The 11,608-nt window shown below is 42.2% G+C and overlaps 1 protein-coding gene across 2 annotated transcripts; it reads right to left on the reverse strand.

Moving 5' to 3' along the window:
- Nucleotides 1–5: 5 nt before the first annotated feature.
- Nucleotides 6–10,848, reverse strand: usf1 (upstream transcription factor 1). 2 transcript variants are annotated; one of them, XM_021310742.2, is made up of 11 exons: nt 10,714–10,848; nt 10,056–10,118; nt 9,820–9,869; nt 6,951–7,063; nt 4,233–4,346; nt 3,948–4,101; nt 3,756–3,834; nt 3,609–3,667; nt 1,613–1,707; nt 1,389–1,517; nt 6–666 (listed from the first exon to the last, which is right to left on the reverse strand). In XM_021310742.2, exons 2-11 carry the CDS (start codon nt 10,061–10,063, stop codon nt 577–579), a joined length of 891 nt encoding a protein of 296 aa, XP_021166417.1. In that variant the 5' UTR covers nt 10,064–10,118; nt 10,714–10,848; the 3' UTR covers nt 6–576. The 2 variants fall into 2 exon arrangements, with proteins under 2 accessions (XP_021166417.1, XP_012708234.1); XM_012852780.3 differs by having other exon boundaries at nt 3,747–3,834.
- Nucleotides 10,849–11,608: the final 760 nt, after the last annotated feature.

The following is an 11,608-nucleotide window of genomic DNA, read 5'->3' on the forward strand; positions in this document are numbered from 1 at the left end:
CACAATACTTTCCAAACCCATTATTTTTTACTTAATAGTTACATTGTTGCAATGTACCAACAGTCCCCAACAAACAGACAGACACACAGTAAACCCAGAGGATGATCTGGATGGTAAACTTGGTATAAACTGGTCAAAATAAGACATCAATACATGAATAGAATATCTGGAGTCATTAAAACGGATGCAGCTCATATCAAGAAACATAAGCATAAGGACTGAATAACTGGTTTTGTTTCAGAGCTTACTGTACTGGATATGAATAAACCATACATGTTCGTGGTAAGAGGCATCTATCAGGGCTTTCCTGAATATGATTAAAAAAAAAACACTCAGCAGGCCCATCAAGTTAAATATTATTGTTAAAGTTATCAGGTAAATTACCTAAATGCCAAGAACTTAAAAAGGAAACAATCTGGATGATTTCACAAAAGGGGGATGTGAACATTCCTAACAATATTCAAATAGTTCAATCGTTTTGTGCATGCTGTATGACAAGATGCATATTTCTAAGGGTTTCAGGTAGTCTTTTGGCCCATGTGTAGTTGTCTTGAAACAGCCGGTTGGCAACAGCCTTCACTGAGTGTCTGAGCTCGACGATCCAACAATGCCATGCTGTCGCAGAAGGTTTCTCAGGATCTGATTCTTGGATTTCCAGTCTTCCACCTGTGAAAACACACAGATAAAGCGAAGATGCAGTATAGCACCAGTAAGAAGAAATTGTGTGTTACTTCCTGCACTCTAAGCAAATACACTGGCTAGGCTAGATTTGATTGCCAACAAATTTGGAAGTAAAACGTTGCGATCTCAATTAAATTTTACAAACATTTACAATATTGCTGGGTGATTCTTCAGAGTGATAAGATGGCTTATTTCGAATAACATCCTTAACTAACAGTTTACTGAAAGACAAAAACGTATTTCCGTTATTTATTTCATCTTACTCCGTTACATGATGGAGTGTGTATTGCCTAACGATGGCCAGAGAGCAGCTAAGGCTGATGAGGTCTGCATGGAGCTGTGATTGGCCACAACAGGCCGCCGGAGTTTGCACCAATCATGTCACAGCCAAAGACGGATGTTGTTTCTTTCGTCTGTTTTGTGACTTACATAATTGCAAGAAAATTATTCTGAGAACCAGTTTTCTGTTTTGTTTTTTTATTCTAATTGTTTTTTTTTGTTTTCTTTTGGGGGGGGGGGGGGGGTTAATGTCAGTCCACAACAAAAGAAACCACTGATATTAAACTGCCTGCTAACCTAAATATACCAGGCTTTTCGATACAAATATCAATATACAAGTATTGGTTCTCTTTTCCTAAAACAAGGAAAAATATGGATCATGACCAATAAAAGAGCCGTGTTAGCGGCAGCACCACATGCTGACATACTTCCTGTCTCAGCAGCTGGTTGTCCACTCGCAGACGATCCAGAACGCTGATGTCTTCTCCCAGCTTCATGTTGCTCTGTCTCAGTTCCTTGATGTAATCGCAGGCTTTTGACAAGATGCCACCTTTACTCTGAAAAAGGCCCAGAACGGGATAAAAATGTTGGGGAAACATCAGTAATTAGTCAGGTTAAACGTTAGAAAGGTTAGAAAACAACCTGGAGTCACCTGGCCTGTCTTGGTGTAATCGATGTTACACTCCGGAATGGCCTTGGAAAGCTGAACAATCCAGTTGTTGATCTTGTCCCTACGCCTTCGCTCAACTGTTGAAACATTTTTGAATGAAATAAATCTTGATAAGAACGATGGTAAATTAAGAAGTCAAAAGAAGAAGAACAAAAAAAAATGGAGATGCACAGAAACATTGACTTGTGACCAGAATCTTCAATTACAATCATAGTTGACAATCACATCAAAGTGTGCAACACTGCAATCACAAAACACAGCGTTGGATGCTAAATCTGGTAGGATTTTGGATTTTATGTGCCGTGCATGCAAATTCTGCTTGCCAATGGCCTATTTGGCCTCTGGGATAAAGACTTAATAGCAGAGGTATAAAAGCTCAAAAAGAGTGGTGGGGATATTATGATTTAGCAAAAGATTCTCAACAAAATGTTTCATTGTATTTGCTACGGTCATCGCCATATTCAGCAATAGTAGCCCAATTAAAGGACTTCTTGATATAAGAAAACAGCAAACGTACTACCTGGTGTTTCTAACAACGGCACTCTTCAGTGTGGGTGCCGTTACTGAGGAAAGAAGACCAAGGGCCTCATGTCAAAAGCGTGCATATGCACAAAAAAAGAACAACTTGTGGCCGGATGTCTATCGTCCAATTTGGCATGTATAAAAATGACCGTTGTGTGAAAATGTGCGGTAATCAATCAGATGTAAACTGTGAATATTCCTCTGTTTTTGTCACATTTAGATGGAAATGAACATTGGCCTGTTTGCCGAGGCGCATGAGATGCATGTGAATCATCTAGAGCTTTTTTATTCCCACTGAAAAATAAAACGGGGTTGGATCAGCAGATTTGTTCCTAACAAAGCAGGTGTTTCCATTCCTAAGGTGGAGACAATCGCACATGTGCATAAATAGCTGCAGAAAGTTGCGTGTAACTGTTGAACGTGGCTGGAGGACGTCGCTGATGGACGAATGCGGAGGGAGCTTGTGTTCAGAGATCCTGCTGACCTGCTGGCACAGGATGATGAGTGTCTTATGACCTGGTTCAGAATGCCCAGGGGAAACCAGGAGGAACCGCATGTCGTCGGTGCCGTTTCAAGTCCTAACTCGGCTTCGGTCTCTGCAACCGGAGCTTTTCAGAGGGAGCTGACTGACAGGTCGGGTAGTTAGCATCCCTAAGCCGCCACAAGCCTGCCTGCTGGGAATAACTCCTCCATGTTGCTCAGATACTTCAAATTCCCCTCAATCGTTGCTCTCATGCAACAAGGAGCCCATGTGCAAATGTTATCAGAGCTCTGACTGCACTAATGTTTCTGTAATCCTGCTCAACTCAGGCCTCCACTCCATTATCATGATAATTATTCCCACAGAGGGTGCCTTTGGGCTGTTTTTACTGATTTGCATATCTAATTAGGGGCGGGGTCAGGGGCCCTTAGGTACACATACAGGTGCGTCCAATTCCAGGCAGATTGGGATTTGTCAAGGCGACGGATGCGGCGACCCGTCTACACACGGTTTCATACATCTGCATTTCTTTGTGCGCCGCAAATTCCTGGATTTTTCCCCACTGCCAGCATTTAGTATGAGACCTGCTCACTCCATCGTACCTGAGGCCCCAGAGCAGAACTATTTCTACAATCGGCCGGGTCTTTACAACTGAAGGCAGACAAAGAACAGACGAAGAAGCAGGCAAGCAGAGCTGCATGTCATCTCTTCAACTATTAGTGAAACCCTGTTTCACGGCGACCGCCTCACACCTAATATGATCAATGTAGGGCTTCTAACCGCAGGAAGGCTATCAAATATATTCTGAATACGGTTCCTACATCATTGTTCTTAAAGAGAAGCTGAAGTAGCTGAAACTAGTATCTGCAGGTCAAAGCTGAACAAACCCTGGAGATCAAACATCTGCCTCTACATGTGCCAATCTCATTCCAACAAAGAGACGGCGAAACACAAACGCTGAACATGCAAACCAACCTTCGTTGTGCTGTGCTCGCCGTTTTTCATCCCTGGAACCCCGAGGAGCTTCCTGCTTCCTACGAACAGAGGAAGTGAGCTTAGATGCTTTAGACACAAAGTAGTAAAGAGCATTCTGATGACTCTAGATGTACTCACGCTACGTACGGCTGAGTGCGCGGTGCTATTGTCCTCTGATTGGATGCAGTTAAAACCTCTTGGGGGGACATCATCACATAAAGTTGACCTTTAAGACAACACCTTGCAGTCAGCGACAAAAGCTACATCTCTTAGGATAGCGCTACATTTTCCTCCTGGCTACTGTTAGAGTTTAGTTTGGGTTGCCCCTCCACAGCGTACCTGTGGGGGTGGTCTGGCCCAGCAGGGTGTCAGAGGCCTGCACTGTGGTCACCATGGCGCCAGCAGAGCCGTCTGCAATGGAGGCTGGGTAATAGGCGTACTGGGCCTCAGCGCTGACGTCCCCCTCCAACCCTTCCGGCTGGGAGATGACCGCCTGGAGAAAAGATATTCAAGCTTACGATAAAGACTAAAGGCCACTGAATGGATGCTATGCCTATTAATAGTGAAGATGCAGAACAGGTCCAGCTGAGTTTGGTTGGTTTAACCTATTAGTGCGCCGCTCACCTGTGTGACAGTCTGTGTGGCGGCAGGAAAACCAGCAACCAGGCTGACGGCTGCAGCTCCGTCAGTCTGAGCCTCCAACTGGCCGTCCGACACCTGGATCACTCTGTAGGTCACCTGCAAGTCCAACATATCGGGTTCCACAGGTTAGAAAAGTCTAGAAACCTCAATGAGAGAAACGTCAAACTGATTTGTGACAGCCTAGCATTGTGGGAATGATTAGTTTTCCTTTTAGAAGCAGTCAGTCGGTAAAAATGTGAAAACCAGGTCTTTATAGTTGTGTTGGCTCATAAAAACTAAGAATTTGTGTTTTTGGCTACATTAAATAAAAGTAGCTTATTTGGAAATGACGTTTGTAAATCTGTCGATACTGGTCGGTGAGGTGATTTTTGTTTTGTGATTTTCTGTCAAGTTATTATTAGGAGGAATCGTTTCTCACCAGTTTTCCAAAGAGAAGCTTCCAAATTGCAACGAGTTTGTCCTATTTTAGCTGCCTTTAGCTATTTAAAACAACGCGAAACTAAAGGGTTCATATCCATGGCAGACACAAAGCCAGATATTAACCGCACATTCTCACGAGCCCGTTAAGCTAGCGGCTGTGTCCTGGACCAAACAGCGCCCGCGTTACTACACTGCTGCGTGATCCGTCCAATCAGCTGTGACCACGCATCCCACCTGCGACCTACACCTGTCGTTCACGCCTCACACCTGTGATCTGGGCATCCAGGTGTCAGCCGAGCAGGCCATCGTTACCAGAAGTGAAATGGTTGTGCAACACAGATAAGCACCCAGCCACAACACAGGCCACTGAACAGTTCGACTCGATTTATCAAAGCTTCGAGGCAGATCAGTTAACGGGTTTTAGGAACCAAGGCCCTCGAATCATTCAAAGAATGGTTTCAGCCTGAATGTCTAGATCTTAATATTCTACCAAGAACACTCAGCATAAACTCTACAGAACAAGCCAAAACACAATTGGACGATTTTGTATGCTGAACACTTTCTCCGTCATTGGAATCGTCTCAAACCGTCTGAAAATGCAGACTCTACAACAGTTATACGTCTTTAGTCTGTATAACAAGTCCAGGAATGTTTATGGTCTTAATGGGTTACACTGCTTGGTTGAATGGGTCAGAACCCCAGGCTCTAAACACACATCATACATGATGCCACAGATAGGGAGGAGCTATCAGCAGAAAGGGAGTTTCCATGGTCTACCTGACTGCAGAAAACATTGATCTAAGGCCAGGGGTCTGCAACCTGTGGCTCTTTGGACCTTCCACAGTGGCTCTTAATAACTTTGGCTACAACTTATATTTTTTATCATTGTATTTAAATGTAATAATGATAATAAATGCAGGATTTAGCAGTTTTTTCTTGGAATAATTGCTTTTTAATTTTCACAACAGAATGATGCTAAAAGTGCCAGTAGTATTCAATTTTAAATCAATATTTTTTCATTACGTTGGAAACTACGATTTTTTTACATCTTCATCCACAAATATCAGGATCCCGTCCATCCTCATTTTTTAAACATCAAAATAGACATAAAAGGGTGTTTCTTTAACGATGACAACATATTTCCTACAGACTTGGACAAACGTTATAGTCGTTTTGTATGCACATAGTGTATACAAAACGAAATTTTATTGCATACAGCTTACGACAATGTAATTAGATTGCAATTGAAATGAGATAGCATTACAACATAAAGTGCAGCAGTGATAAGGATGTAACAGTGCAGGAGAAAAACAGTTTTTAAAAAAGTGTGCAGAAGAATGTTCAGTAAATCCAGTAAAATTATAACTTGTCTTTTTTCAAAAGGCCAGGCAACATTTGTGGGTCTGAACGAGTTTAATTCAAGTAGAGTGTAGGCAAAATGGCTCTTTGCTGTAAAGGTCGCAGGCCCCTGACCTAAAATGAGGGCTCTTCAGTCCCCCCACTGTGGCTGTCAATAACTTTCGCCAAATATGATCTACAGGTGATAAATGAATGCTGTTTTTACATCAACAATGTAAGGAATATTTTTTGGTCTTCTGGTTGATATTGTGTGTGTTTTTGGTGTCGTTTCTATGAAGAAAAATACTTGAATGTTTCATTAAAGAAAATGTATTCATTCTCTTACACTGCAAAAAGAGAACCAAAAGTAGATAATATGTTCTTCTAATGAGTGCATTTGTCTTCAAACTTAGCAGGTAAATAAGATGATCTGCCAATGGAATGTTTATTTTGACCCCTAAAGTAAGGTAATTTGATATCTGCACTTGAAATTAGATGACGGAGATGAGTTGTTCTTATTTTAAGTGCAAAAATCTACTTCCACTGGGAGATCATTTAAACTTACCTGCTAAAATCAAGGACAAATGCAATCATTTCAAGAAAATTTGACTTACTTTTAGCTCCCTTTTTGAAGTGTATGTAAGAATCCAATGCTTTTCTTTATTTAATAAGCTTATAAAACAGTTTTCTCTTTTATTTAAAAATCTAAACATATTTCTTGTAATAAATATTGTAAAAACTGGTGGTTAGGTTTTGGAGTTTATGGTTTTGGCTCTAAACAAATTCTTCTTAGGCAAAAGGCAAAAATGGCTTCTGGGGTTGTAAAGGTTGCTGACCCCTGTACTAGGCCATTTAGAGAAGAGTAAAAAAAAAGAAGGCAGGACTGTATCAGAAACACCTTACATGACAACTGATACTTCTGCCCACCTGAGCCCATCATACCTGTCCAGCAGCTCCTTCAGTCTTGAAGAGATACTTGATTTGTGGATCCGTGAAGGTGGCGGCAGACTGAATGGCAGCGATGGCAGCCGGATCTTCTGCCGTGGCTACAGAGCCTAAGGGGAACCATGCGTATCAATTTTAAGACAGGTTAGGAGGACAGAAAAAAATAACATGAAGTACATCAGTTCTGTTGGACTGAACCTATGGGATCAGGAGTTCTTCATAAAGGTACTACAGTCTAGGGCTGTGCATAAAAATCGATATAAAGATTAATATCGATATTTTTAAAAACAATTTAATATCGATATTCTGGCTTTCAATATTGATATACCTCCCAACCTCTAGGGGGCGTTATTACAGCGCAACCATTACAGTTCACAGCGAAGGAGAGCAAGTGAGACGAATTTGTGGAACCGCCGACAGGATTTTAGAAGCTCCTTTGTCCCTAAAATCAGATGTTTGGGCACATTTTTGGTTTCTGTGACACGTTAAATGCATTGAAGCAAATGCACTTTATTTTCCTGTTAATATGTCTGTGATCAATAAATAGAACATAAACATAATATTTGGCTGATTTTGGTGATTGAATCACTGAGCATTAATTCAAAGTAATAAATATCGATATTGGAATCAAATCAAGCTGAGCTATGTATCGAGAATTGTATCGTATCGTGAGCTGTGTATCGAGAATCGTATCGAATCGGCTCATCCTAGATGATACCCAGCCCTACTACAGTCATAGCCAAAGCTTTAGGGAGTGACAAATGAACTATTCTGTGGCTTCAACTCAGATTTTTTTTCAAAAGACTTGCATAGTGGGGCTCGCTGGTGGCGCAGCCCATGTGTGGAGGCCTTGGTCCTCGACGCGATCGACCCGGGTTCGACTCCGACCCGTGGTCCTTTGCCACATGTCTTTCCCCCTCTTCTACCCCCTTCCTGTCAGCCTACTGTAATAAAAAGGCGAGCCACTAGAGCCGCGAAAAATCTCCAAAAAATAAATAAAAAAATTGCATAGTAAACTGAAGAAAGATTAAACTTATCTTTTCGGTGTAGTGATCTTAGACAGAATATTTTAACAAGTCCATTTCTACGCTCCATCCTCGCACTTCCTGCAGAATTCACTCTCTTCGTGTTTTTCTTCTTGTTAAACAGAAGGGACATCTTTATGGGCCTTCTTCTCACAAAGCTCTCATCCCAACAAGGCAAAGTGGTTGTTGCTGCAGCCTGAAGTAAACAATGTATTTCTCTGTTCTGGCTGGCTGTGTACAGGCCTTTACTGTGAGTACAGGGACGCACTAAATCCTACCCGGTGCTCCTGGAGGGGCTGATGATTCCTTTATTGTAACCAAAACCTCATGTTGTTTTGGATGACGCCATAGGCCGTTCCTTTAGTCCTAACGGCCATGTGAGGTGGTTTGATGCAAAGCGAACCAGCACCTGTGCTGTTAAGGACAGAGTGAGTGCAGCTGGCTCTTTCACAGCTTTACTAGATCTTCGATCAAAGGCTCTTACACCTTTCATGGTCTACTGTTGTTCAACAGTGAGCATCTGACAGGTTTAAAAAGCCCAAGGCTTCAAATGCAATGTGTCCATTTACAGCACCAACCGTTCCCAACATTTATCAAGTTTGTTCTGGCATACTGGATATCAGATATGCCTGCTCGCCTGATTTATTCATGTTGCTCATGACTTCAATAAAAAAATACATTTCGCTCCCAAAATTGCCGGAAGTCGGTTCCAAGTGGAAGTCGGTTCCAACAGAAAGCTAAAGAGTTGTATTAACTCAACTGTCCTTAGGTATGAGTTTCTCATCCACCAATGTCAGGGTTAGCCCACAGGGAGCAGATAAACCTCAGGTATTAATAGGCTAAGGTAGGGCTGGACGATACAGAAAAAAAGCATATCGATAAAATAGAAAGTATATTGATCGATATCAATAACTATCATAAAAATTCAAAACCTAATTAAGTGCTGCCCTGGCTATTTGACGCTGTTGCTTAATGGCCTATTTTTAGGTAAAGAACACAGAGCTTGGTGACGGAGCGTTCTTGGGTCTGCGTTTGTGATTGGTTGGAAGGACGTAGCGACTGCAGAAGGAACGAAAACTGTTCTTCTATTGAACTTTTTACTGAGCCATTCTTCTATGGCACCACACGTCTCTCGATTGATAGATATCATCATTATTAAATTATCGTCAGGCCCTAGATTTTTTTTTTTTTACTTTTTCTCAGTCTCTGAAAATGATAATATCCATATCTTCCAGTGTGAACTTCAGCCATTGAATGTAACCATGGCAGCGCCCTGCACCTGCAGCCTGGTGCAGGGCGAAGAAGAAAATGACACTTATGTGATAAAAATCAAGTTTAATTAACCTTGCAAATTGTATTTATGCTTTTTTCATGCTTGTAGTAACCTAGACCAAATGCATATTGCCACTATAAAAAGTAAAGCAGTAAAGTTTGTGAAGACCATATACAGAAGGGGAGTCAGCATATCGTTCTTGCATCAGGGTAAAAGTGTGTTGGAATGTCTGTACTGAGAAAGAAGTTATCATGGATATGCGTCTGATATCCCTGCATCATGACTCATAGAGACAAACAAACATTTGCTAGACAACATTTGTCACTGCCAGTCCTTTTGGTCATGACTGTAGCATAGAAAGACTAAAAGAAAGGGTTCTGATCACAGCTTCAATGTGACACAAAGGACTAACCAATGCGCATATGGTTGACCAATCAGAACGCAGGCTTAATGGGGGCATCCCCCTGGCCCTTTGAAATGAATCTAACAACCCCTGCGCATATAGTCAAATGATGCCAGTGCTTTTAGCAGTATTGGCTGTGTCTCAGAACAATAAAGCCGAACGTACCTTCCTCGTTCACAGCGACGCCCCCCTCTGGCTCCGGGCTCTTCTGTTGGCTGGCCCCCAAAATGCAAGAGCAATGGTTAGTCTGAGGTTAAACCAGATCAGGCTGATGTTTTTTTTGTTTTTGTTTTTTTTTTTTCCTTTATTTAACCAGGTAAAATAAAGACTGCTGACCGCTCGCTTTATCTATGCTATTACTGCCAGGTGAAAAAAAGGCCCACAGTTTCCGTGCCACCTACCTCTTCATTTCTGGCCGGAGGTTTCGGACGGGCAGACCGCCTTCACTCGCTGCGACAGCCCGGCTGTGGAGACAAATTCATCGGATTAACAAAATAAAAGAAAAAAGAAAAACATAGAGGGAACTTCCTGTACAACTCGGAGCCCTGAGTCCCCCAGATGATGGCCCATCTCTGGAGGACTGGACCTGAAACGACGCTGACGTCGGCTACGGCTGCAAGCGCTGGGCGAGCCGCAGGCAACCGTTACCATGGGAGATGCTAGCGGAAACACTTCGGCCGCGCTTTCAAAATTAAAGCACGGGGACTAAAGGCAAAACTAGCCATTAAGCGCGGATTTGTCAGAGGTGGGACAAGACGAGTCTTTAGAAAATGGGTTTTGGTTTCTGTTAGAAAAACAACAACAAAAGAACTGTTTTGGCGACGTTTTGTTCCGACGTGACTTTAATTTGAGAGTTTCCAGGGAAGCGAAATGTTTCCCCGAGGCTAACCGAGAGCACAGCTAACTCTGAACTCGGCCAATCGGTTCATTTTTAACACGTTTCACTTGAGCTTCTCTCTGCTTGCGAACGACAGCAAACAGCAGCGAGTTTAAATAAACATGTAGACGTAGATTATGAAAACATTGCAATTTAGAGACGGACTAAAAAGGTTTACGTACGCTGCCGTAGTCCATCCTTTCGAAATTTGTTAACACAGTTCCGTCACTGAAGGTGCGCATGCGCGACCGGAAAGTTCCAGACGAGTTTAACAATAATGGGTTGAGTTAAATAATTGGGGACTTCTGAATCATTTGCCACCATGCATAATGATCAGACAATTAAACGATTGCATGGCAGTTCCTCTCTAGATTTCACGATGGTCATGTCTGTTAACAATGGATTGTTGCTTGTCAAAATAAAGCTTCGTTTTCTGAGTAGGGCATACATATTTTCTTTCTGTTTGACGTCATTTAGTGCCTATTATAATATGATTACAACCTATTACTGATATATAAATATATATAAATGGTAATGTGCGTTAAAGGAAAAATATGCACGTTTGAAGCGATAAAACGGAAGTTCGTGGAAAATATAAGCAAACCGACAGGAGTCACTGTTGAGCTCGTGCGCAGAAGGGAACTTTTTTTTTGCATTCGCCGAAAAAAAATCCCATTAGTTTTAAATGTACACATATAACATAAGAAAATGTCAGTAAAATATTAACGGCGCTGTTTGGAATAATTTACTACAACCCAGCGGCTGCTTACCGCTCGTAGACAGGAACATTCCCTCTCCTCACGGACAAGCTGCGATCCCTCAACAGCAGATCTTTGAGCGAGTTCAAATAAACGACTAATGGTCAAATAAACCCTTTCTTTATGAAATGAAACTTGTATATTTGTGCTGCAGTTTGGAAACGTGTCAGGTCGAGTGGAAAAAGGACGCAAAACGCTGGACAGCGCCCGTGGGTCGATCCCGGTGAGGGGAGGGTGTTCGTTTCAAATGAGAAGCGTACATCAGAAGTAACCACTGAGCTAAGCCAGCGCGGTAGACACAGGCGGAAAATGTCTTTAT

This window comes from Fundulus heteroclitus, chromosome 18 (genome assembly GCF_011125445.2).
Source record: "Fundulus heteroclitus isolate FHET01 chromosome 18, MU-UCD_Fhet_4.1, whole genome shotgun sequence".
In the NCBI taxonomy this organism is placed as follows: domain Eukaryota; kingdom Metazoa; phylum Chordata; class Actinopteri; order Cyprinodontiformes; family Fundulidae; genus Fundulus; species Fundulus heteroclitus.

Coding starts and splice junctions, on each gene's coding strand:
- usf1 (XM_012852780.3), bottom strand. Junction 7,064..9,819: donor CGTCGCTGTGAACGAGGAAG/GTACGTTCGGCT, acceptor GGTTCCCCTTAG/GCTCTGTAGCCACGGCAGAA. Junction 1,518..1,612: donor ATTACACCAAGACAGGCCAG/GTGACTCCAGGT, acceptor GGCCTTTTTCAG/AGTAAAGGTGGCATCTTGTC.